This window comes from Benincasa hispida, chromosome 1 (genome assembly GCF_027475165.1).
Source record: "Benincasa hispida cultivar pf3 chromosome 1, pf3_genome.v1.1, whole genome shotgun sequence".
Lineage (NCBI taxonomy): Eukaryota > Viridiplantae > Streptophyta > Magnoliopsida > Cucurbitales > Cucurbitaceae > Benincasa > Benincasa hispida.
This window is the reverse complement of record NC_143478.1, coordinates 37,052,170-37,079,348: the sequence shown is the minus strand read 5'-3', so window position 1 is coordinate 37,079,348 and position 27,179 is coordinate 37,052,170. Positions and strand designations below refer to the sequence as shown.

Sequence of the window (27,179 nt, the reverse complement as noted above, 5' to 3'; positions counted from 1 at the left end):
TAAAATTGAAAATAAGATTTGAAGAACATGAAAATACACAATCTAATTTGAAGAAATAAAAATACCTAATCTAATTTGAATCAAACTTGACCCAACAGCAAAATGACATAGCCTTGTTTGCTTATATGACTGGCACTTATGTATCTTAGGTGGACTGCCAAATAAGCTTGTCAATTACAGAAATCTAGGGTTTCATTTAATAAAAAGATAGAACGCGAAGTAGATCAAACACCACACACTTTTAGAACAAAGTCAAGAGGCACACCTTTGAGACCTGCATTATTTTCTTTCCTCGTGCCCAAGTTGAAAACCCAAGCAAAGTTTAATTTCAGGTTTTTTTTTTTATTTATTGTAAATCAACTGATTTAAGCAACAATTGAGGGCTAAAGCTTTAAACGATGTTTGAGGGCTAAAACCGAATAAATTGGGGTATTATGTAAAAAAGAACCAATTTATATTGGATGAATTTCAGTGGTAAAGAGCAATTTTCATTGTAGAACTTAATATATACAATTAACCAAAAAAAAAAAACCAAAGGAAAAAGCAGAACAATTGGTCAATAGCTAACAACGAATGAGAATTTATACGCAAGGAATGAAAAGGGGAGAGAAATAAGGTAAACTTTTGCCCAGACTTGCACTAGTGGATTAAGCGAAGTGAGAAAGGGAATGTGGAAATACCTTGTAGAGAAATACAATAAAGTGAGTTATGTGTGAGAGCCTTTGTATAGATGAAACCTAATTAAAAAGTAAAGAGTGATGAGAGAAAGAAAATTAATGCGGTGGCTAATTATATTCTAATAAAGGCTAAGGGTAAGAATTGTAAATATATATATCTATGCCTAATAGTAGGGAGCCTTGCAAACCCATCGACTCAACGAGAATGGAGATGCCTAAAAATGAGAGATTTTAAGATATCGGCTATCTTTGGATGTCTGGCTATTTTTAAATTCTCGTAATCCAAAAAAAGTCATCCAGATGTCAATGAGGTGGTAATGTGCGACTACCATGAAACAAACTACCCTTGACGGTCATCTCATTGTAGCTCAAGATATATGGAGTGAAATTAATCGAGAAAACTGGCATAATGACATTTACCCTTTGGTATGCATTGAGAGTGAAGTTGTTCAAAGGAAAATATCTAAAAAAAATTAAGGAAAATTATTCCAAATAGTAAAATTGTTGAACATATGTACAAGATAGAGCAAAATTTTAGAACTATCAGTGATACACGCTGATAGACACTGATAGAAGTCTATCAGCGTCTATCACTGATAGTTCTAAAATTTTGCTATATTTTGTAGATATTTTAATTTATTTTTCTATATTTGAAAACAACCATAAATTTAATGTGTGTTAGATTAAAATATATAAATTTTCTGAATCAATATTCGTCAAGCATCAAAGAGGTACATAAATCCATCAAGAAATATATATCAAAACTTTGTGAATTTTTTCTTACCTCATAATAATTTAGTATATATGACTATTTTGTTGGTGTTTCACTCATTAACATGATTTGAGTTGGATTTGTAAAAATTACTAACTTAATGTTTGGTCCACCAACTTTAAATGTTGTCAGAATTGAGTTGGTTAACTCACCTCAACTCTCACTCCAACTCAACTCAACTCTCTATTTGTCCAATGTGAGTTTACCTACTATTCATTGCTACTGACTAGCGTTAAATATTTGATGATGAAATGTGTATGAATTAGAAGTAATTGAGAATTTTTAGGTTCTTTTGCAAAGATCAACTATTAACAAGTAGTAATATGGAAGTACTCCAAGTATTTCTATAACTAATTAGGTCTTAGATAGTTTAATGCCCTCTTTTGGTTTTATGGTATATCTTATGTCTAAGGACAAATGACAACCTATGTATAGATTTTTAATCTAGTATTATTTTGTGAATGGTGCAATACGATTGCATAAGTTAATAGAGCTTCGTTAACACACTTAGCTTCCTCCCAATTCTTGTCATTTTGAAGCTATCTTTCTCCTCTTCCTTCCTCATTTATTAATTTGTTTTTAATTAATTGTAATCTTTGAATGATAATAACTATTTTTAAAACATATTATTTTAATTTTTGGGAAATAATATAAACTATATAATTTAATATGATTTTATCTGGAATAGTTTATAATTTAAGGAATTTCTTCGTGATTATGTTGGATAATAATGCATGTAGCTTCTGTAACAACTTATACTTAATATATTTCATCTTTATGAACAAATAAAGAAAGCTCGTTTGTATATATATATATATATATATATATATATATTACTTAGTTTTATAAAATAATCTAGAATCTCCAATTAAATATTAGACACCTTCGTAAATCAACCTCACTTGTGAACATACAAGTTAATAATAAAATAAAATCGAATTAAATTTAGTTCAATAGTAAGTAGCATGTGCACTTCATTAGTTACCACAAAATTTTGGGTTTCTTTCTTTTATTAATATCTCCCGTCCTTTGAATGTGGATAGCCTCTATAAATAAAATAATAAAAAAAATTTTGCAATGTGAGGAGCAACGGTAACTATCTATTTTATCAAAATTGTGAGATCACTTCATTTTTTCTAATCTACATTGATACACTAGGATCCTAACATGTCTATGATATCTCTTTGAGTTTATCATTCTTTAAACGAATCCTTTTTTTATCAAATGTTAGTTTGAATTTGATTTCATAGACTCTGATATTATATTAGATAAACCTAGAATTTCTTCCCGAAATCAATTACAATTGAGTAATCATGCATATATCTATATCTTATAAAATTATGAAATCCTTGGTTTATCAATGTGAGATCCTCGAAAAAAAACAACATAAAAAGGGTATGTTGAATAGCTTTTGTTTTGATGTGCGAGTACTCAACCATATTAATAAACACACGTGTATGACTTTCGGTTCATTCTAATGAATTTCTTTTATTTTCGTTTACGATAATGTTTCTTATCATTGCATTTTGTTTATGGTAAAAGTTAGGCATGTTGCTGCATTTTGTACACTGTGAACCTATACCCCACTGATTTTATTGCATTACATATGTACAAAGGATATGAACTTATTCTAGTGCTAATTTCTAATATAATATATATAAGTCTATTATATATATATATATATATATATTAAGGTAATTCACTACACGATTTATATTCCTATTCCATAGCCTAATTAAAATTATCAATGTGCCTTGGCTAGTAGCACGTTACCAAGTTCTTGAAAATGGTTGGCTTTCACCTTGGTAAAGATTTGAAATTTCGCAAATATATACGCTTTACGCATCATCCAATAAGTTTATAAATGAAAATAGCGTGGAAGTACCTAGGGCACATCAACCGTTGTTATGAATAATGTTACAGCATTCCACAGAATATTCGACAAACATAAATAACAAATAAAGATAATCCCAGAGATTGGTAACCTTGTTCAGTACAATCACCCGCGTCCAAGGGGCAGTGTGTCCCGGAAAGATAACTTTACTAATATAAATGATAAACAATTACAACACACTACTTATCTCCAATAACAACACTATTACATTGACTTCTGTAGAGTTTAATCAATGAACCGTTCATGTAGGCTCTCCCAGATGTGAGACTCCCTCTTGGATGCTCAGGCTCCCATAAGCAACGATATTAGTGAATAATATCTTAGGCTTCCCTTAAGATTAAGACTTCTTCTCTTCTAGGTCAAATACAGGGACTATCCAAACAACACCGGCTTGCTTTAAACAAATATTGTCAACACAGAAAGTATACACAAACTATCCATTTGGCAATATTTTTTAAGGTATGACAAATATAAACTATTCAATGCATAGAAAAAATAGAAGTATACAGAAATTAGTCCATCAACGGCAACCAAAAAAAAAAAAAAAAAAAAAAACAACAACAACAAACCGAACAAACCACAACCTCTCCTCTCTTGACAATCTTAGAAAAATGATGGAAGAACAAGCACAAATACCAAACCTCATCATTCATTAGTAGAATCAAAATTATGTGCACAAGAGTTACCCCTTGATTAGGATCAACAACAAAACCACGAAGAAGATTCAAGATATCATCAACTTCAGCTTTTCTGGTAGCAATTCATTGAAGTGCCCTAGCTCCCTAGACTCATTAGTCAACACATTTCTTGTCTTTTTGTCACAAGGAGCTTAAAGAAACTCTCAAGCTGGACAATTCGGTATGGTAGGAAATGGTTGAAGGCACTGATCCAAGAACATCTAAATCAGTTAAAATGTCAGGTTTTTTAGCCAAAAGAATTACACAAATGAGGCGAAGAAAATACATAGGAACTTATATTGCATAAGAACCAATATGTCTCTTAATATGGTTAATCACAAACGCTCCATAGTTAGACTGGGCACCAGTCTTTATCTGATAAAGCAGGCTGGCAAGACTAGTAGAAAGACCAGACTTGTGAGTGGAAGGACACCAGTTTTCAATGCCAATTTTGTGCAGCAGAACATACTTCACATTTAAATCAACACAAGGTAACTGACCTTTTGAAGGCCAAGATCTTTTAACTCCTCCAATTAATTTAAAACCAAATCAGACATAGATGGCCTCTATTCAGTAACATTTTTAAGGATACGTCAATCAAGATACTTGTTTATCGAGGCAGCAGAGAAAATAAAGTAGTGACCTCTCACATGAACCTTGCAAAAATCAAGACTATCAGCCTTCCCAAATTGATTAGGCATATTTACATAGCACTCATGAAACAAGCAAGGATAATGAGTACAAAGATTTAGAATTGTTCTCACCAAATCAACCTTCACCAATATTTCCATAACCTCAAAACAATCTTGAACTTGCTCAGATAAATATCTTTCCACATAAATTCTTCTCTATTCATTACAAATTTCCACATCTTAGCATTGTCCTTGGTATGAAACGAGATTCCATCTAGAGGAACTGTGAAAACAAAACTTGAAGATGGCTTCTTCTTTATCTGTTTTGCTGGCTATTTTTCTTTAGCTTTAGGAGGACTGTTGGGAGAACTTTCAGATTCAGGATGATCACTTTGTTCATCAACCCACTCAGAGCCATCACCACTTAGTTTAAAAGAGCTTGGATCAGCATCACTCCTTTTCATCTTTCCTTTCTGTCTAAACAGGTTTACAATGATGTTGTTTTTTGATGTGTTAACAACAATATCCAACACATCACCACTCTCATGCTCTTCATCTAAATCTTCAGAGCTACTATCCACAATTTCATTAAAGCAGAATCAACATGAATAGGACTCTCATTCTCAGGATCAACATTCTTAGAGGGCAACACAATCTCCCATGGGATAGACTCATTTTGAGCAATACCTTCCCGTTCAAGACTCCAGATGTAAGAACATTGAATAAGACATCAAATGTATGAACAACCACTCTAGTAGTGATAACAATAATAGTCTTCTGATCTCTAGGGTTAGGAATATCATCTTATGAGTTAAGGACACTATCAACAAAATCGGTACTAATGGCATAAAAACTCATAGGATCCTTTATTTCGGAAACCTTAGTTTCTTCCCCAGCATTATTCACTTTAAGAACTTTAGACACATTTACAGACATATTTTTAGCATTGTTTGCAACACGAGTTTCCTCATGCACATGAGACATAATTTCAGACCCAATATGTAACGTTTTAGTAGATTCAACAACATTTTCCATAACAGAGATAATTTGTTCATAATCAGAAGGATTCAAAGACTGGCCTTCATGTTGAGTGGAAGTTATAACAACCCCTAGGCCAACAAGGTCTTTCATGGTTAGTTTAAGAGAAGTCTCACCACGTTTCTTTTTTACTTTTCATTCGGTAACACGAGAGGGCCTTTTTCTCTTGACGGTAAGAAAAGAAGAAACAATTACAAATGAGGTCTTAGCATTCTCTTCCCTAGCCACGACAGGATCAACCTCTTCCAGAATCTTCAAAAAAAATTTACAATTAACTTTAGGCTTGTATCTTACCATCTTTGGTTCCTCAGTATTAGTTCCTTTGCGAGTGCTTATCATTTTGAGTAGTAGGTGTTCAACCAAGACACGATCACAAAGGAAGTTGAAGAAATCATGGGTGAACGAACTTGAAAATTCAAAAACTAGCTTCCTGCCAAAGCATAACTGACAAAGGTTTAAGTTAATCATCCTATGGTAATAAATTTTCACCTTATTGAGACATGGACAAAGCCAAGCCACAAATGAGAACCATATCACCCAGGCACAAAGACCCACAACCCTTCCATGAGTAATTGCTATGAATCAATCGTGCATAAGCCTAAAGAGGCTTTGAGGGCTTCAAATTAGCTCACATCCAAAGCCTTTTAGCTATCTACTTCTTAATGCAAGCATGCTCCTCTGATAAGGTGATGTCTAATGTCAATGTATTTGGTTCTACTATGTTAAACTGGAATTGTTTATATATTGATTACGCTCAAATTATCACAATATAATATCATAGCATGTTGAGAGACATCATATTCTCTCAGCATTTGTTTCATCCACAACAATTGTGTACAACTACCACCCGCTACTACATACTCAACTTCGACAGTGGACAGAGAAACAAAATTTTACTTTCTGCTAAACCAGGATACTAGGTTGTTTCCAAGAAAAAAACAATCTTTAGAAGTGCTTTTGCGATCTTCATAACTTCCAACCCAATCTGCATCACAATATCCAGGAAGAGAACTACCAGTATCAAATGTTTATAGGATTCCATATTCACTAACGAAATTAATGTACTTGATGATCCATTTTGCACTCAACAAATGATTGTTTTTAGGTAGACTTTGGTGTCTAGCACAAACTCCCACAACAAAGGCAATGTTAGGTCTGCTTGCTATAAGATTCAGAAGGCTTTGTATCATACTTTGATATACACTCTCATCAATATCAGTACTATCAGTATCTTTGGATAATTTATCATGATTAAAGGCTGGAATTCATTTGACACTAGCATTCTCCCACCCAAATTTCTTCACAATGGTTTTGACATATTTGCTTTGAGAAATGAAAATCCAATTCTTCAGTTGTTGGATTTGAAATCCAAAGAAAAATGTAAGCTCCCCCAACCATACTCATCTCGAACTCAACTTGCATTTGTTTTACCAAGAAATCCATTAATTCCTGTGACATTCCTTGAAAAAAGATATCATCTATATACACTCGAGCAATCACCAAGCTACCTTTTTGTTTTTTTAACAAACAAAGTTTTACCTACTCCTCCCCTCAAATGGCCATTGTTGACTAAGAATTCAGTCAACATGTCATACAAAGCTCGAATAAAGCCATTAGATTGTTTTAGACTATACAAGGCCTTTCTGAATTTGTACACTTGGTCAGGGAAGATAGAATCAATAAAGCCCTTAGATTGTTCCACATACACCTATTCATTCAAGTGTCCATTCAAGAAGGCACTGTTAACATCCATCTGATAGAGCTTGGATTGCAAGAGACATGCAATACTAAACAGTACCTGATAGCCTCCAATCGAGCAATTGAAGCAAAGGTTTCATCAAAGTCAATACCTTCAATTTAAGAAACTTTGAGCTACTAGCCGAGCCTTGTTTCTGGTGACAACACCCTCTGCATATGATTTATTTTTAAAAATCCATTTTGTTCCAATTACATTTATTGACATCGAACGAGAAACCAACTCCAAAACCTGATTTCTCTCAAATTGGCACAAATTTTCGTGCATAGCATTAACCCAACACTCATCTTTTAATACATCCATTAAGTTTTTAGCTTCCACAAGAGATGTAAAACAAATGTTGCCAATCGTTCGTAAATATTCCATTTCGTATTTCTTTCTAGTGGACACTCCAATCTCAATATCACCAATAATATTGCTTGAGGGGTGATTCTTCAGAATACACCTAGCTGGTTGCTCATGACAGATCCAATCATCTCCATTGTTTTAGGAAGCACACTATCCACTGTCAGAGGAAGCACACTAATCAGGATATATAGGATTTTTAGGAGAAATCTAAATGCCATTCGAAGAGACACTGGTATCTGATTTACAAGATTCTTGTACAACGGTCTTATTCTCATTGTCATCCATTGAAGTAGTAACCTTTCCACTATTTGAATAATCTATAACAAAATTGATTGATTCTACGACACTCTTGGTGCACTTGTTATAAACTCTATATGCTCGACTATTTGCTGAATACCCAAGAAAAGATCCTTCATCATTTTTGGAGTCCCATTTTTTTTTCTTAGATCAAGATTAGTTAGAATGAAACAGGAATTGCCAAATATATGAAAGTATTTGACACTCAACCTTCTCCCTCTCTAAATTTCATAATTTATGCAATTTGTGCCAGGACGAAGGGCAATCCTATTGTGTATGTGACAAGCTGTATGATAACCTTAAAAAAGAGCTATAATTACTAGCTTAATTTAGACTCGTTAATGGATTTTACATGTTGAGTATGCTATTTAGTAGGTATTAAGCACCAAAAAGGTAGAATCGAGCTTATGATGTCAAATAGGGTCAATTTGAAGCAATTTGGAGATAATTTGAGCATATGGGCTTCAAAGAAGGAGAAATGACCAAAATACCCCTGACTTGAGCGTTAACCCTCACACAACACCCACGTGGGCTGAAAGGCAGAATATGTGGATGTAGAACAGTGATGCAATGCTATATGTTATGTTGCAACGTTATGAATTTTGATGGAAAAGTGCTGAAATTTGCGCGCATCTCAAATTTGCACCAGAGTTACAACTCTACTTCAACCCTATCCCAACGCTCGAGGGCTGGATTGATAAGACCGTTGCAACACTGCGGCTGTAATATAAATTTTGAATGTAATATGAATTGTTTCTTTCCGAATTAGATAAAGGAGGGAGGAGAGTTAAGTTGTCGTAGAAAGCATGTTGCTCGGTCTTGCCCATTCGAGGCCAAAACTCATGAGATTCCTTTTACTTTTGAGTTGTAATTGTAAATCTGGCATCGTGAGTTGGATTTAATAAACGATGCAAAGCCACAACATCGGTGTTTGAGGTTTGTAGGGATTTTCTTTAATTTTATTAGATTTGTTATGGATTTTTTACTGGATCTTTCTGTTTCTTTATGATTTCCATTCTTTGATTCAATTCTAGCACAAGCATATAGGATTGATGAATTGATGACTCAATTTTTTTTCTATGTTTGTCTTTGTTGTGTGTGTTTTTTATGTTCGTAATTGCATTGAAAGCATGCTTAATTCAATGGCAATGGATTTTAGTATGAATTATGGCATGATTTCTAGGCTATCTAGGATCACCTAGTTGATAACAAAACCTAAAAATTGGGAATGCAGTAAGATAGAATTGGTCATTCTTGCTAAATGTCTTAATCAATCGAAGAACGTAATGTAATAAACTAAGTAAATTGCCTTTGTAACAAGATTAGTTAATTTAGGGATTCACGGCATGTTGATTCTCATTAGGGAGTTTGTATGGGTTGTCCTTACATTCGATTAGGCTTAAGAAATAGTTAATTCATGATTGCTCTTATAATTATTCGATGATTAAATTTATAGACAACCCTACGGTCTCTAAATCGATGAAGGTAATCTTGTGTTCAATCTCTCTCTTTCTCAATCTATCTTACTTTTCCCCACTTTAATTTCCATATTTAGTTTTCCTATCAATCAAACCAAAACCCTTATTTTTACAGCTTTCCACAGTCAAATTTCGCTTAGGAGATCTTAAATTCTTGGCCTCTCTGTGGTTCGACCCTGTACTTGCCACTTGTGCTACCAAGTAATATAAGTAGTAGTTTGGTGATTTATAAATATTTTTTGTTTGCTTATAGGTCATGGGCGATGAAGATTCTCTCGGGCCGAACAAAATGTTGTTGTTGCTGAGGAGGCAAAGCCAATTGTTTTATCATGGAAGATGACTTGAACATCTATTATGCGCTTCTTGCGAGGCGAGCGACTCAGTGAAGAGAAGAAGAGGTAAGAGAATTTAGTGAGCTAAGAAATCAAATATCGGAACTAACCTCTCTTGTGCAAGTTTTGGCGACTAAACAATTACAAGAACTAGAAGCATGGGGAGTTTGTTGACTCCAAGGACATTTATCCAAAGCATGTTCCCAGCTTTCGCGTGGTCTTGTGCACATTACCTATTTCCACTGGGAGATGCCTAGCACGAACTTGATGTCGATGCATTATCCTTCTGTCAGTTCAAGTAAGTCAATAGAAGAATTGGTTATGGAAAATTTTAACAACTCTTACGAGTTTTCTCAAGAAATCTATAGGCAACAAGAATCCTCGTTGCAACCATCCTCTAATCATTCCGAGCTGAGTAGTGAGTTAACCGACATCAACTATCATATTGAGCAGTTGATTCCTCAAGCTTCCAACCAATGTAAGACGTTGGATTCTATAATGTGTGAACTTGCTAATGGTTCTTCTAAGTGTGATCGAGTCTATTTAGTCTCACATGGAGACTCAAGTCCCCATGCTAGTGGAAGTCGATCCTATCCTTCGGCTTGCATTTCTGTTGACATTGGAGAGTCATCTAGAGCTACCCATGGTTTGTGACACCGAGGCCAACCTTATTCAGGAATTCTCCTACACCGATGACGATGAAGATGTTTATCCACCGCCATCCCAAGAACAAGTCTGTGAGGTAAATGTTGGGATTAATGTCCTAATTCTCCCGGAGTCTCGTTGTTTGTAATGATACACTTTTTTTTTATGAATAAAATAACTGTTATCTCATTCTGGTATTTACTCATATCCAATAAGCAAAGCTCCATGGTTATCTAATGTAAACTTAAGCATAGATATGTGATATAAAAGTGGATCATGCCTTAAGTGCTAACCTAAATAGATCTATAGTATAAGAATTAAGGTGGGATACCTGATCTTGGTGATACTATGGATACGACCCGCTTTATAGAGGTTTTCAAGTGTTGTAAACCACTACAGATGGTAGATCCTGACCATTCATGTGGAGATGTGTGAGCGAGAGTGTCCTATACAAAGAGTTTGTATAAGACCAGACCACGAGATGACTAGACTCTGTATATAACACCGTTGATACTAGAGACTTACATCTCACCTAAACGACCACAGGTGAGAATGGCCAGATTTCCAACTTAACATGCCTATCATTTTAGGGACTTATCTGATCTGGGAGTTGAGAACTCATTACACAAGATGGAATTCACTCCTTCTCCGAAGTAGGGGTAAGTAGAGAGATTGCTCCCTTAAGGGCTGATTCCAGGGCTTGAACATAGTGTCCACAACATCTCTTTGGAAAATAGAACTCGGTCATAGTAGGACTATGACTTATGTTCATTAGAGGGATCAGTGGTACTTAAGAAGTTAGATGTAACTATAGGGGCATAACGGTTATTGGCCAAGCTGTACTTACGAGCGATCTGTGAATGGTTGTCGTACTGTTGACTGGTTAAGATGGACACATAATATATTTGTAGTAAGAAGAGTTCAGTTGTCGGTCTTTAGTGAAGTGCCTAGAAGTTAACGGAGGTTGGATCCCGTGATCAAAGAGTTTAGTCAGTTATTCACGTACCGTTGGAGCTTCAAGCTACAGGTCCAAAAAGTCCCCTTGGTAGAAGATCTAAAAGAAGTAAGCACTACGTTACATTGACTTCAGGTTCTCTTTACTATCCACATTTACTTGAATTTAGAAGGGTTATTTCTCAAATTAAAGTTCTTAATAGGAAACCTTGATCCAGAAACATGGGCTTTATAGCCATATAGCTTGAAACGGTGAAGTTTCATATGATCCTTCTTTTCATAGTAATTAAATATCCACTGCTTTCTGGTTATGTTATTATTACTCTGGTGAGACTTTTAATTTGGGTAAAAAGATTGACTGGTATATTATGGTTCCTTTTCTTTAATAAATAAAATTTTTTTTGCTTTCTTTTATCAGACCCCTACCTTTCCTGAGTGTCTCTGGATCCAAAGCATTCAATGCCTTGAACATCTCTTGACTTTTAACTAGTAGAAAGAATTTGTTCAAGATTATCTGTCCCAGAATTTAACATTCTAACAGATTTGTACAATGAAGCTTTTTTAGCCTTAACTTTGTTCAGTTCACGTTTAAGATCAGATATGACTTTCATGATTATGACATTTTCAGCAATCAGGGACTTTATTATGGACTTTTGTATATCCAAAAATTTACTATTTTCACACCATTGTTTGTAAATACCATGATATGCAGTTGCAACAGATGGATCAAGTGCTTCATCTTGGCCACTGAGACCTGGAAACTCATGTTTCTGAGGTTTTTCTTCTGAACAGTCAATAGAAATGTGACTGACGAGCTCTCACATCCATATCAGATTCACAACCTTCATCTGACTCTTTATCTGATAGAGTCAAAACACACCCTTTGTTCTACCATTTTAAGGTCGAACATTCAACTTGAATGTGACCAAAACCTTCACATTCTCTGCATCTAAGATTTTTCTTTATTTAAGAAGCCAAATTTCTAAACATCTTTATTTGTCTTCTGAGAGTTTTGTGAAGGAGAACCTGTATTACTTCCTGTCTTAGCATTTCTACAGAGAAAAGTGTTCGATCTTCTTTCAATATTTTTTAACACGTGAGAGAACTGCTTGAACAGAAGAGAAATAACATCAATTAAATTTTCCTCAGAATCTTCAGTAGGCTCAAAATTTTTATCATCAACAGTAGATTGTAGGCAATTACCTTGCTCTTCCTTTTAGATATGTCATTTAGAGACATTTCAAAGGTAATTAGTGACCTAAACAAGTCATCTACCTTCATAGTCGATACAACCTGAGCTTCTTCAATAAAGTTACTTTCATATCAAACTTCTTGGGGAGGGATTTGAGAATATTTCTTACTAATTTTTCTTTAGAAAATTTCTCTCCTAGAGTGAAGGATTCATTAGCAAATTCTAGCAATCTCACATTAAACTTAGAAATAGTCTCATCTTCCTGCATCTTCAAATTTTTTAACTTTGTAGTTGACAACTAAAGTCTTGAAATTTTTAAATTTGAGGTTCCTTCGTGAGCCACGACAAGAACATTTCAAACTTATTTTGCAGAAACACAAGTATTGATTACATGGAACAAATTTTTTTCAACACCATTAAATATGGCATTTAAGGCACAAGAGTTTCTAAGAGCAACTTTATCCTCAGTCTCAGAGCAATCTACCTCAGGTTTGAGTTCTTTCTCACCTTTTGTATTTGTAAATTGAGGGTGACACCAACCAATAATAACAGAGTTCCAAGATTTGTTGTCAAAGGACTTTAGAAAGGTTGTCATCATTGCCTTCCAATCAGCATAATTTATACCATCCAAAACAGGTGGGTGTGTTGTAGAGCCACCTTTTTTTAGTTCTTCCATAACAATACAATAGGATCATAGCAATAGAGATAATGGTGACCTGTTCTAATACCAATTAAAAATAATATGGAAGTACTTAACACACATCAATCATTGTTACAAACAATTTTACAACATTCCATAGAACATTCGATAAACATAAATAACAGATAAAGATAACACTAGAGATTGGTAATATACTTTGGTGCAATCACCTACGTTTGAGGAGTAATGTGACCAAGAAAGATAACTTCACTAATATAAATAATAACCAATTACAACACATTATTTATCTAAAATAACAACACTATTAAAGTGACTTCGGTAGAGTTTAATCACTCAACCGTTTACTTAGGCTTCCTTTAGATGTGAGGTTCCTACTCTTGGATGCTCTGGCTTCTTCTAAGCAACAATATTAGTGAATAATACCTTAGCCCCCTCCCTAAGAATGAAACTCCTTCTCTGCTAGACTTAAGCTTCGCTTATTGTATAAGATTTCCTCTCACTTTAGCTGTATCTTTCCCATTTGGGAAAGACCACTTCACTCGTCTAGCTTAGGCTCCCACTGAGCTTGAGAACCCCTTCTCAAGAAGTAAACTAATGAAGCACATAAATGGCTTGGAGTATGTCTCCAATACCTCACAGCAATACACTCTTCAATGGCTTCAAAGAATAACACTTGTGATAGAAGTATTTTACAAAATAACGACTCTTGAAACCTTTCGTTAAACGATTAGCCCTAAACCAACAACTAAAGAGTTTTAAATAAGAACAATGGATACACAAACTAGCGACCCTAACTTCTAAAATTAGTTGCACATGGAAAAGAATTAAAATATCTGCAAAATACTGCAGATAAGATATTTCACATATGAAAAGTACTTTACAGAATCAACATTTCTAGAAAACATCCCTTAATTAGATAGGCCAAATGTAGAGACTGTTGGATTTTATGTCTTAAAACTCGTAGTTTGTAAATCATATTCTTGTTCAATAAAGCTGTTATTAAAAATATTTAGTAAATTTAAATTCTATATTCATGAATCCAATAAACTAAAGATCCAATGCTATTAAGTTTAAGTTTGAACTTTATGTAGTGACATAAATGTGGATCAAGTTAAAATATATAGCCAAAATGGTCTATAGTATATGAATAAGGTTAGGCGCCTTATTCTGGGGACACTATGGATGCGGCCCATTTTGCAGTTAGTACAAACGATGTGATCCTCAACCGTTCATGTGGAGACATGAAAACGGGGCATCCTATGTAAAGAGTTTACATAAAACTGAACCATGAAATAGTCACTTTTTACGTTCTAAATGTCGTTTAATGTATAAAACTGACTATTTCATTAATTGATGACCTAGGTAACTTAATCTTAATCCTGAGCTAACTATGAACTCCTGTTCACTCGGAATTATCCTTAGATCTGCATAGGTGAGGGCAGCTCATTATCGCTGGCCCAATAAGCCTCCCATTTCAAGGGTAAGATCAGGTGGATAGCTGGGAACATAGGGTGCAAGACAGAATTCACTCCTACCCGTTATAGGGATAGTAGATAGGTTGTTCCCTTTAATATTGAATCTAGGTCTTGAACAAGGGACCCCACCCTCTCCTTGGCTCGAGAGGGGTTCGGTTTATAGGTTGACCTTAAATCAATTGTTCATTAGAGGATCAGTGGAACTTAAGAAATAAGAAGTAATCTTAGGGGTAAAACGATTTTTATGATCCAGTCGAGATTACGAACAACCTGTGAAGGATTAGCTTACTAATCATGGTTATATCATATGGACACAAATATATCTATAGTGAGGGGAGTGCAACTACGGGACTATAATGGAATGACCCGTGAGTTAACAAACGTTGATTAGCTCCATCTAAATAGTTTAGCCAGCTAATCTCAGATCGTTAGAGCCCATGATCTATAGGTTCATTAGGTTCCCCTACTAGCTCATATGGAATAAACTTATAATAGTATGATAGAATAATTCGAATTGTTCGAATTAGGTGAAGAGAGAGAAACCGACAAGTATATGTGATATAGTGATCGGTTTTTCAGTTTAGAGATACAACTTTAATGTTTAAATGTAATTTAAATATCAAGAATATGAATACGTTCATATTCGGAAGCTCGGAAATAATGTAAATGGTCAAAGATGTAAAAAGTCAAAGAGTTGATTTTTTACTTTGAAAAGTCAAACTCTCTTGACCGACCTTATATTCAAATGTGATTTGAATTTCGAGAAAACGAATGCGGATTCATGCTTGGGAGGTCAAAATTAGTCAACACAGGAAAAATCATAAAAAGTCAAAATGTTGTCTGTTCGGTTAAAGTTTGACTTTGACAAAATGACTATTTTGCCCTTTGACTAAGGTTAGTGGGAAAATCCAAACTTTTGTTGGATAATTCCACTAACAAAATAGTGGGCTGGGTGTTGGCTTATAGTGGAGACATTAAGCCCACTAAGATAGTTGATTCTAATATGGGTTTTTCAATTTGGATTAAAAACTTTTAACAGTTTACAAAAATTAGTTTTTTAAAATTGGGTTGCAAAAAACCAAAACCCAACCCAAAATTCATTCTTCTATTTTCATCTCTTTCTCTCTCTCGGGTTCTTCATTCATTGGGTCCCACAACTCGGTTCTGAGTCCAGAAGATAGTAGGTCAGCTCTAGTGGTTGTCCGGTTCGTGTACGAGTGGAGATTGAAGAAGTTTCGGGAGCTTCAAATGTAAGATTTCAAAAAGCCCTAATTAATTGATTTAGGGTTGTATGTTTAATTTATGCAATTAGAGTAAAATTGTTCCTCTTTTCCACTGTGCATGCCTACTTTTCCATCAGAGACAACCTAAACAACATCTGCCTGCCTTAAACAAATATTATCGACACACAAAGTGTAACAATAAATTATGATATAATAAACTCTGCTATCTTTTTAATGTAAGGGAGTATTTTTTTTCATTCAAGTATAATAAGGGTTGGGGTTTCAAATTACAAATCTTTTTATTTACTAACATATGTTCATATGTTTATATCGGTTGAATTATATATACTTACTTTTTAGCAAACCAAACATGGGTTTTTAAGGAAAAAAAAAAGTCTAAAATTTTATTGGAGTAGTTTTTCAAATATGATATAAAACAAATTGAGATCATCTCAACGTTGCAATGTCTAACATGAGGTTTCATCTAGCTCAAAACTCTCATTTGATGATGGAAGTATCTCGTCTATCTTATTAAGATTGTGAAATCAACATTCCCCCTCAATATGGTGTCTTCTTTGGACTCACCATTCTCAATCGAATTTTAGTTTTTGTTTTTGGACTAAATGCCTATTTGGGTATCACGAGCTCTAACATTATATTAAAATAACATGGGGTTCAATCTCAAAACTAATTGACTATGAGAGGAGCAACACTCGCATCTTATAAATATTGTGAGATCCCTTGATTTTTTTTAAATGTGAAATCCTCAACATGCCGCTCTAGATGGTGCCTCTTCGGGTTCACAATTAGATAATATAGGGTTCAATCTCGAAAACTAATTGGAAATGAGATTGAATCTCATGTAATCTAGTATGGCATGAGAGCCCATTAAGCCTAAATTGAAAATTTAATTTGGTCCAAAACATAAAAATTGAGATCCGATCCAAGAATATTGAACCCAAAGTGGCAAACATCATCTTGAGAAAGCATTTTAAAGATTTCAGGTTAGAAAAATCAAAGGACCTTATAATGTTTATAAGATGCAAGAACTATTCTTCCCATATCCACATGGTTTTGAGCTAAAAAGATGTGTGCGCGAGCGGGAGATGTTAGAAATTCAAAGCATGGACACGTCGTTAGCAGCATCATCTCAACGCTCCCTCTAGAGATGTATTGCGTTTGAGTTGAAAGAAATCAGAGAGCTTCGAGGATTGTATTGAAGAGTTTTATGAACTTTTATACAGTGATTTGTGAGCTTTTTCTTAAAGAGAAAAAATGAGAAAAACAAAATCATCTTGAGCAGTTGTAAAACTCTCATTTTCTTTTCACTTTGATATTTCGATGGAACCTGTATAGGTAATAGAAAATTAGACATATCCCATATGGGATTAACTAATATAAATCTGGTGTCAGTCTCTTCTCCTTTTAGTTTCATTATAATATCATTTTAATTGCTTAGAAATTTTAAGTGTGTTTTATCAAATTATTCTTTGAAGTAATGAGTTCCAAATGTTTATTTCACCACTATTGTATTGTCTGAATTAAGTTTATTGAATTTAATTAAATTCATATATTATTATCTCCTGACAAGTATAATGGCTTGTGAATCATTCCACTAGGTGTGATTTTTTATATTATAGTTATGCACTAATGCATGGCCCCATTGCTAGAGTTTTGCATTGTGTGTTTGTGTGTGTATATATATGTATCATCTTGCCCCAACTTTGTCAAGCTCTCTACTCCAAATTCTAAAGTAAAACAGCATTCAAAGGATGAAAATATTTGTGGTATACATTTTCATTGGGGTTATATCCCTGGCTGCCTACAGCACCATGGCCGCGGACAACGACGATCATTTCCCGATGTGTCAAGCAGTACAAATTGCCAACGGAGGATCAAAACTTAGGCAATGTTTGGATTTCAACCCTCCTTTCTACAAGGGGTCAAACTCCGACGACGAAGTTCCAGCCGAACTCGTCCCGTGCTCAAAGCAAAGACTGAACCAGCTATGGATTTTGTCTCTAGAAGGCTATATTAGATCCTTGGGGAATTTGTGCTTGGTTTATGATCCCTTTGCCAACAACAAAAAATATGTCAATGTAAAGGATTGTGATAAATCACCCCAAGAAGCCAAGAAATGGAAGGTATTGATTGATGGCACCATCAAACACATCTATAGCAATCAGGTTCTCACAGCCTCTTTTGCAATCCCACACCCTCTTGTGGACATAGAGACAAACACTTATGCTCCATCCCAGCGCTGGGAAATCACTCCTAAGTGAATTAAATAAGGGAAATGGGCATATAAATCCACACATGATATTAGGTTATGATAATGCCATGCATATCTTTCTTATGCTTTGGAAGTACTTTGTTTGTAATGTTTGACACTAAGAAAAAACAATAAATAAGTGTGGATGTGTGTTATTATGGCTTTTCTATTATATACATGGTGTGTAGTCGCAACTATTAGCAATCATGTTTAAAGTATTAGCAAATATAGCACAATGGAAAAATTTGTAAATATAGCTAAATTTGGATAACCCAGTTCTGAAGTTTATTAGTGATAAGTCTAATAGTTATAGGAGTCTAGCAATAAATCTATCACTGGTCGGTTTTGCTATCAATAGTAATAGACTTTTATCACGGGAAGATTCATAATTATTGTGCTAAAAACATAATGATAAACACCGTTAAAATAATAAGAGAGAGGGGGGAAACAAGAGAAAATTCAACGAAAACCAAATATAGTTAGAAGAGAATATTGTATGAAATTGGGCAATAAAAGAAAAAATGAAAAAATTCAGAAGAAAATTAAAATTTCAATGTTAATTAAAAATTAGGAAGATATCATTTAAAAAAAATTCTAAATCAAGAGGTCAAAGAATCAAATCTCTCAATTTATGATAGGATAAAAAAAATAAATAAAGAGAATTAGAGAAATGTTATATTTGCAATCCTTTCAAAATGTTGTTATATACTTAATTATTAACCCTAAAAGTATTGTCCGTTGCAATTACTCATTACCTGTCTACTTTCTCAGTATAGGTTTCCATGAGAAAATTAAAGAAAAAAAGAAACATGTCATTCATTAATAAAAACAGCAACAACAAACTTATCCATAATGTATGTCATAGTAAACTTCCTAATTTCAGTAAAAATTCCCTCACTTTTTAAGTCTTGGGTTGGGAAGGCTTAACATTAGGTATTATGCTAAGCTTAAGAAAGCTCATCAAAAGCCTATTTGACATTTTCTAGTTCTCCCACAGTCCTTGTCTACCTCCGAACTAGTATCAGTCGGTTTAGTGGGCTCATCCATAACTGGAGCTGAATCAAATCCCAAAAGAACAATATTTAGCTTGACATATTTGATCCAGTGATCATAGTTTTGCCCATTAAACTTAATACCACTAGTAATCATATTTGACATAGTAGAGACCACCGCAAACATTTACATCTCACATATTAATTGCTTTTGAATTTAAACCACAATTCAAATTATAATTGATGGAATCGAATTCTTTGTACGAAAGTGTGTGACCGTTGTTTGCCTTAATTGTGTTATATGAATTTTAAACAGAACAATAACAAAGCTACAAAATTAATCATGCTATTAAGAAATTCAAACGAAAAGGATGTTACATTTGAAGATTGATCTTCAATCTCTTCACCCACTTGAAGTTTTCTTTCACAGTACTGCACCAAGAGCTTCTAAAAGTAGGACACCACCATGAGCCTTATCTACTATCCTCCTTAGACAAAGAGGTTTGTAGGAACCTTGTGGAAGGAAAGGAAAAATACATAACTCTTTCTCTGAGAGTGTGAGTTTTTTTTTTTTTTTTCCTCAAGAGAGATTGAGAGATAGGAAGAGTAAAAACAACGTAATGCTTCACCAACCCCTTTCAACTATAGACTCTCTGCAAATTTAAGGACAGAAAGATAAAAGGTTGTTGGGTCCTAAAAACTCGTAGTTTGTAAATTGATAAATATTTTCTATAATCTATATACTTGTTATTGATCTCATAAATTGTATGAAAGTCTAAATCCAATAAACTAAGGCCCATGACTATTGTATGAGTACTTGAACTTTATGTGGAGACATAAGAGTGGATCAAGTTCGAGTAAATAGTTAAAATGATCTATGGTACATGAAAGAGGTTAGGTACCTTATTCTAGTAACACCATTGGATGCGGTCTAATCTGTAGTTGTTACAAAAAGTTGTAAAGTGCTATATACAATGTGATCCTAATTCGTACATGTTATGACATGAGGAGTGGGGGTGTCCTATGCAATGAGTTTGCATAAGATCAGGACCAAGAAATAAGTCACTCTTGCTTTATAATATTGTTTATTGTTTAAGATTGACTATTTCACCTAGATGACCTAGGTAACTCGATCTTAATCCTGAGCTAACTATGAACTCCTGTTTATTCGATATTGCCCTTAGATTTGCATAGTTGAGGGTTGGCTCAACAGCGTCGGTTCAATAAGACTCCTATTTCAGGGGTAAGATCAGATAAATAGTTGGGGACATAAGGTGCAAGAAGGAGTTCACACCTACCCGATTTAGGGATAGAAGAAAGATTGTTCTCCCAAGTACTGAATCCATGTCTTAAACAAGGGGGCCTCATCCTCTCACTTGGCTAGGAAAGTTTGGTTTAGTGATTGGATCACAAACCAATTGTTCATTAAAGAATCGGTAGGGACTTGAGAAATAAGACGTAATCTCGAGGGTAAAACAGATATTTGACCCATCCGTTATAACGAACAACCTATGAAGGGTCGATTTGCTGATTATGATTAAATCATATGGACATAATATATCTACAGTGAGGGTAGTGCAACTATGGGCTTTAGTAGAGAGACCCATTAATTTACGAATGGGGATTTAATTTGGTCTAATGAGTTTAGCCAATTAATCTCGGATCATTAAAGCCTATGATCTGTAAGTCCATGAAGTCTTCCTACTAGCTCGTAACGGACTAGCTCTAGAATAGCGCGATAAGTTAATTTGAAACGTTCAAATTAGAATTAAGAGAATTAGTAATTATATGAGATATAATTATATGTTTAATTTTAGAATTAAATGGAATAGGAGAATTTATATATTTAAATTTGATTTAAATATATAAATATGGATATGTGTTAAAATTAATTTAATATTTGATATTAAATTAATTAAGTTTTGTTTTATACTTAATTTATGAAATTAATTAAATTTTCATTTTTAAAATCAAAATAGATTTACAAAATCAAAATTTGATTTTGAGATATAATTGAAAAAGAAGAAACAAACAAACACCTAAATGGAAAAAAAGGATTTTCCATTATCCATCTTTTGAAGTAGCTCACACCTATTGCATCTTCTTGCCTTTGTCTTCTCCAAGCATGAGCTGCAACTCATGCAACTCTTCTCTTTGCGTGTTGATCTGCGATATAATAAAGAGATTTGAGTGAAAATCGGGCATGCAATCTATAGTGAATTTTAGAAAAAATTCGGTTTGAAGAATGGTTCTTCAAGAAGGTTGTTACAGTGAGCTTTTCTTCTTTATCCCTTGATTCAAGCTTGTTTTGAGTCCCACAACTAAATCTAGAACACCAAGAGAATAGTGGGGAAGATCTTGAAGTGGTCTACAACAGGATATGGAGAAGATTGCAGCTAGAGGAGGAGCTTTGAAGAAGTTCTACAAGAGGTATGTCTTGAAACCCATTTTTCTGCAAAAGCATGCTTTATATTATGTCAAAATTAGTGAATTTGAATGCTTAGATGATCCTTGTACTTCCGCTGCTGTTGATATAATCCTACAAAGGTAACTTCCCTCCTCCACTCTCCAACTCCCCTGCAATGCAGAGGAGTTTAATTTAATTTAATTTAATTTAAAAGATATTAATTTAATTAAAAATTAAAATTAAACAATTAAGTTAACCAATTAAATATGTAATATTTAATTTAACTAATTTGAATTATATTCAAATGTTCATCTCTCATATAACTTATAGTTTTAATATGAATTGTATTCACATTAATCACAACCTATAGTTTTAATATAAATATAATTTATATTAACTTACTATTTGAATCTTATTGAAATATTAATACTCTCATATTATATAGTTTAAATTTTAAATATAATTCAAAATTATCTTTATAATGTACATTAATTGTATCATATATAATTATATTATACAATTAATTTCCTTAATTAATCTGAACTCTTCAAATTCTTTCCACTTTAAAATCTTTGTTGAATTCATTTGTGAGCTAGCAGAGGGACATAATGGACTTACAGTCATAAGCTCCAATGATTCATGATTAATTAACTAAATTATTTAATTAAGCTAATCACCATTCATTAACTTTGAGGCACTCCACTAAAGATCGCTGCACTCTTATGACCTGCAGTATATTTATATATCCATTGAATTAACCATATTTTGTAAGTCAACCTTTCACAAATTGTTTATAGTTACAACTGGGTAAAAATACTGTTTTGCCTTTGTGATTATTTCTTGTACCTTAAGTACCACAGATCCTTTAATGAACAATTCTGTTTACAAACCAACTATAAACAAAGTCCCTCTCAGGTCAGTGAGACGATGAGGCTTCATTGTTCAAGTCTTGGAGTCGGCACTTAAGGGAACAATCTGTCTATCTTCCCTAAAGTCGAGATGGAGTAAATTCCATCTTGTGAAGCTATGTTCCCAGCTTCTCACTCAGTATCATCCCCAAAATGGTAGGCATTTTGGGTCAGCAGCTAAGGCCACTCTCACATATACAAATCGAAGAACGACCCTTATGAGCAAGAGTTCATCATTTAGGATTGAGATCGAGTTACATGGTTATCATTTGAAATATAAAACTCTTCAATTAATTATGTTACAAGGAGAGATTATATTGCGATGTCCTATCTTATACAAATTCATTATATAAGATACCTCCACTTCCATATTATCACATGAACAATTTTGATCAAATCGTTTGTAACACTTGCAACTGTTCCAACATTTACAAAGTGGGTCGTATCCATATTGCTACCAGGATAAGACATCCAATATTATCCATATACTATAGACCTTTCAGGTTATTTCTCGAACATGATCCATTTGTATGTCCACTACATACTGTTCAAGGTACATTAAATAACCTCGGATCTTTGTTTATTAGATTTTGAATTATGCAAATCATAGAATACTTTATTAATCAAATATACACTTTATTTATGTATTAAGAAATATTTTTTTTTACAAATTTATACATACTATGAGATTTAAGACATAAATCCTAATAATAACATATACCAAAACCTTGCATTTAAATTCACCTTTGGGCTAAATCTAAAAACAACTAACAATCAACATTCATGCATCATTCATATAATATATATAAGGTCAATCACTAAGTTTACTTTAATATACAAGTCATCATTGGAGGAACATTATATATTAATTAAAAAAAAGTTCATAACCATACTTAAATTGTTATTAACTAAGTAAGATCTACCTTTGGGTAACTGTATAACTACATGATAATAACTATAAATGTTTATCATTTTTAGATGTCATTTATGATGCTATATCAATAAAAATTTATAAAATAATTTAAATCATTTGATGATGAACTCCGAGTGTGCTAATGCGGTGACTAACACATTCATTAAAATATTAAAGATTTAAATCATGACTACAGTCGAATACTTCTTTGGTTCATCATTAAAAGAACCTCCACAAAATTCCACAACCATTGGAATAATTATTATTATAATAATTATTCTATATGAGATCATGTTCATCGTTGGAATACAACATAATTTCACAATCACTAATGTCATGCCCACTAACACACAATTGGGCCGATGACCCCATTTTGGAAGAATTTCATTTTGTGGGTTGAATTTGAGCCATGGTTGTGACGAATTTATTGGTCAAGTTGTCATGAGCCATAAATAATTAATTAAAAACATCAATTATAAATAATTAAATTCAATCGAAAATACTCAAATCTTCATAAACCTAGATTGGTGATATAATTCCTATTCAAAACCTGACTCTAATACCAAATATTAACATCAATTGGACTTAAATGTGGAAGCGATTATCATCCATAGATTCTAATAAGATAATTAAATTAATCAAGATACATATGGTAAAGGAATGAATAGTTATCTAATGATTCCATGATGAATGTCCGAAATTCTTTAAATCAATGTTCTCCAATTCTTTTTGATATGATATAAGGACTTGTTTAATTCAATGAAATAAACCTTGACTCACAGAGATTGTGTTTTTTTTTTTAAAAACAAAAACCACACAGAGATTGAGAGAGTCCACCAAAGAAGAACTATCTATCACACACACATATATATATAGATATAGATATATAGGCAATTGTCAACTACCCACTCACCACTAACTTAGCTAACTACCCACATTCTAGGTAACTACCAACATGTCCACTACATGGATAACTGCCCATGAACTTAGATAACTATCTAGGATTAGAGGACGGAGGGATTTAAACCCAATAATTGTCTCTTCAATACTACACTAATCATCACCGTGTGTACAACCATAACAATTATCAACTTAAATTATATGAATCAATATTATAAATCAAAATTTCTAACATCAATCATTCAATCAATCATTCATAAAATTGATCATTGATTGTTGCATCCAACCCATTCTCGTGATAATAATATTAGGTTCATTTGATAATATTTAATTTTATTTATTTATTATTTTTTAAAATTTATGTTTGTTTTCTCTCAGTATTTTCTATAATATATGGTTGTCTGCATCTTAACAAAACGTTTAATTCCTATCAAGTTCAATTTTTCTTTTATATATAAACTCATAAAACTTGGCTTGAATTTTGAAAACATGGGTAAAAACTTTGATAAGAAATTAACATTAAATTTTATGAGTAGAAGTAATGTTTATAAACTTAATTTTAAATACTAAAACTAAACAATGCAATGATTTTTAAATGTGACTTTTTTTTTTTTTTTTTGTTATTTGTTGTCAATTTTCTTATTAATTTGCCTAATTATTAATGCAAGTTGTTTGATTCAAGAGCTTTATATAACATGATGAATCATCTCAAAATCAATTCTAGTAGTAAATTATCTATTTAACTTAACTATCTTAGAAAATAATGATAGTTAAAATTCTCAAGTTTCACTTGAGACTTTGAAAACGAAACTAAAAACCTCCTAAAAAGTGTCTAAATGACACTTGACTCTTAAAATATCCTAAATAGTGTTTTAAGAGTCACTTTAATTCTCAACATAAATCACATAAGAATGGAACAACTAGCACAAAAGTGTAAGGAAAAACAACAAATGAAGAGAACAAAAGTTAGAAATGAGAGATAAATATTGCACAAACGATCGAGTGCTTCGATTGAGTTTAATATTCATTGAGGTGGAAAAATTAAAACGATTTATCGGCAAATAAGAAACTGACCACTAATCCACTAACCTTAAAATTCTACCACTAAACTTAAAATTTTTCTCCCCAATCCCACTAATCCACTAACCTTAAAATTCTACCACTAAACTTAAAATTTTTCTCCACCAATCCTACTAAACCATTAGACCACTATCCATCTATTTAGAAAGTATTATGTCAAGGAGAACTTGTTGAAATTAAACTTTACAAGTATGTTATAACTACTTTGTAAAGCACTGTGAAAATAAAAAGTTCTTCCTGCCAACTTATCTGTAATTCCAAAAAATCTCTCCAAGACTGAATAACAAATCAGCTCCTTCGTGGATGTAGGCTTTGTTGTTCCCGAACTACGTTAAAAGATTGGTATTCTTCTTCTTCTTCTTTTGCACTTCTTGCTTACTGAATCATCATCTTTTTCCCAGTTTTTTTCCTCGAGCTAAACAAGCAGCATTTTCCCTCTTTTCTCTTTTCTCTCTTGAGCTCTCTGATCTGAAAGAAAGAAAAATGAAAGATATTCAAAGCAATCTTATTGTGTGAGTGCCTAGATCTAATCCTAGCCATTAACATGTAAAATCAGATCAAGCCTTCACACGGATTGTGCTTTCAGCGCACGGTATTCAGAGAGAAGTTTTCCTTCAGCTGGTTTGAGTTGAACAAGATTTCTAGTTTGGGCCTCGGTATAATCTTCATGAGCCCACCAAATACTTCAACACAGCCCAACGTATTACCCTAAAAAACTCATTAACTTCAATTAAAGAAAAAGACTAAATTTGCATTAATTCTTAATAAAGAAGAAAAAATACTTCGAATCTGATACAAATGTCATAAAAAAGAGAATATAAACAACACTCCACCAACTTCATAAAAAGAAACTATTTATTTGATTTATCATCACTAAATCAACTCGCAAAGTAGATGTAAGGAATAAGGTTTAAAAAAAAAATTAGAAAAAAACACCGTTGAAACACTTACCCGCGGTCGTAACTGGCGCTGGCGACCAAGGAGGAGGAGAAGAGAAGTGGATTTTTTTTAAAAAAAAATAAACATTTTGGTAGACACATTATTACGTCAGCATAGATCTGCAGAAAGAAACTCCATGGGTTGCTCCACTTTGGCTGACGAATGAATTTTTTGTAGCGGAAAACAAACCTATGCCGATGAAATTATGTATATATTGGAAAAAAAAATTGGAACACGTTAAAATTTTTATAGTAATTTTTTTAATGTGAAAATTTCAATGCTCTTCAAGATGGTGTTTCTTTAGATTCATCATTATTAGATCGAACTCCAAATTTTGTGGTTTTATTTCAAAACCAATTCACGATCAGAGAAATATCTTGTTTATCTTATAAATATTAGTAAGGTTCCTTTTCTTTTTTACTCGAATGTCCATTTGAAGCTTTATTGAAAAAAATATAAGGTTCTATCTCTAAACCAAATGACATTAGTATCTTAAAAATGATAGTATTGCAAATTGAAACCTTTTTTTCTTTTCTGTTTTTTTTTTCCTTTGAAATAATACAAATAGAAATATTTTTAGATAATTTAGACTAAAAAGTAAAGAAAATAGTACTAATCTCCACCTCTAAATGTTTGTTAGAACTCAAAAGGATTGGTTACAATAACAATAAATACACAAGATAGATAGAGACTTTAGTTTTTTTCCGATAATTTCGT

The 27,179-nt window shown here is 33.1% G+C and overlaps 1 protein-coding gene and 1 long non-coding RNA gene across 3 annotated transcripts; one reads left to right on the top strand and one right to left on the bottom strand.

The window, feature by feature from the left end:
• Positions 1–17,883: 17,883 nt before the first annotated feature.
• Positions 17,884–18,333, top strand: LOC150038419 (nigrin b-like). The gene has a single exon (XM_090313096.1). The coding sequence runs from the start codon at positions 17,884–17,886 to the stop codon at positions 18,331–18,333; it is 450 nt and encodes a 149-aa protein (XP_090169222.1).
• A 3,007-nt stretch (positions 18,334–21,340) lies between these two features.
• On the bottom strand, positions 21,341–26,920 carry LOC120090049 (uncharacterized). 2 transcript variants are annotated; one of them, XR_016525306.1, is made up of 3 exons: positions 26,475–26,823; positions 21,585–26,231; positions 21,341–21,481 (listed from the first exon to the last, which is right to left on the bottom strand). It is a non-coding gene; the product is annotated as an uncharacterized LOC120090049 (long non-coding RNA). The 2 variants fall into 2 exon arrangements; XR_005485387.2 differs by lacking the exon at positions 21,341–21,481 and having other exon boundaries at positions 25,417–26,231; positions 26,475–26,920.
• Positions 26,921–27,179: the final 259 nt, after the last annotated feature.

Excerpts from the sequence above, each read along its gene's own strand:
- LOC150038419 (XM_090313096.1), top strand. The coding sequence starts at position 17,884 with ATGGCCGCGGACAACGACGATCATTTCCCGATGTGTCAAGCAGTACAA.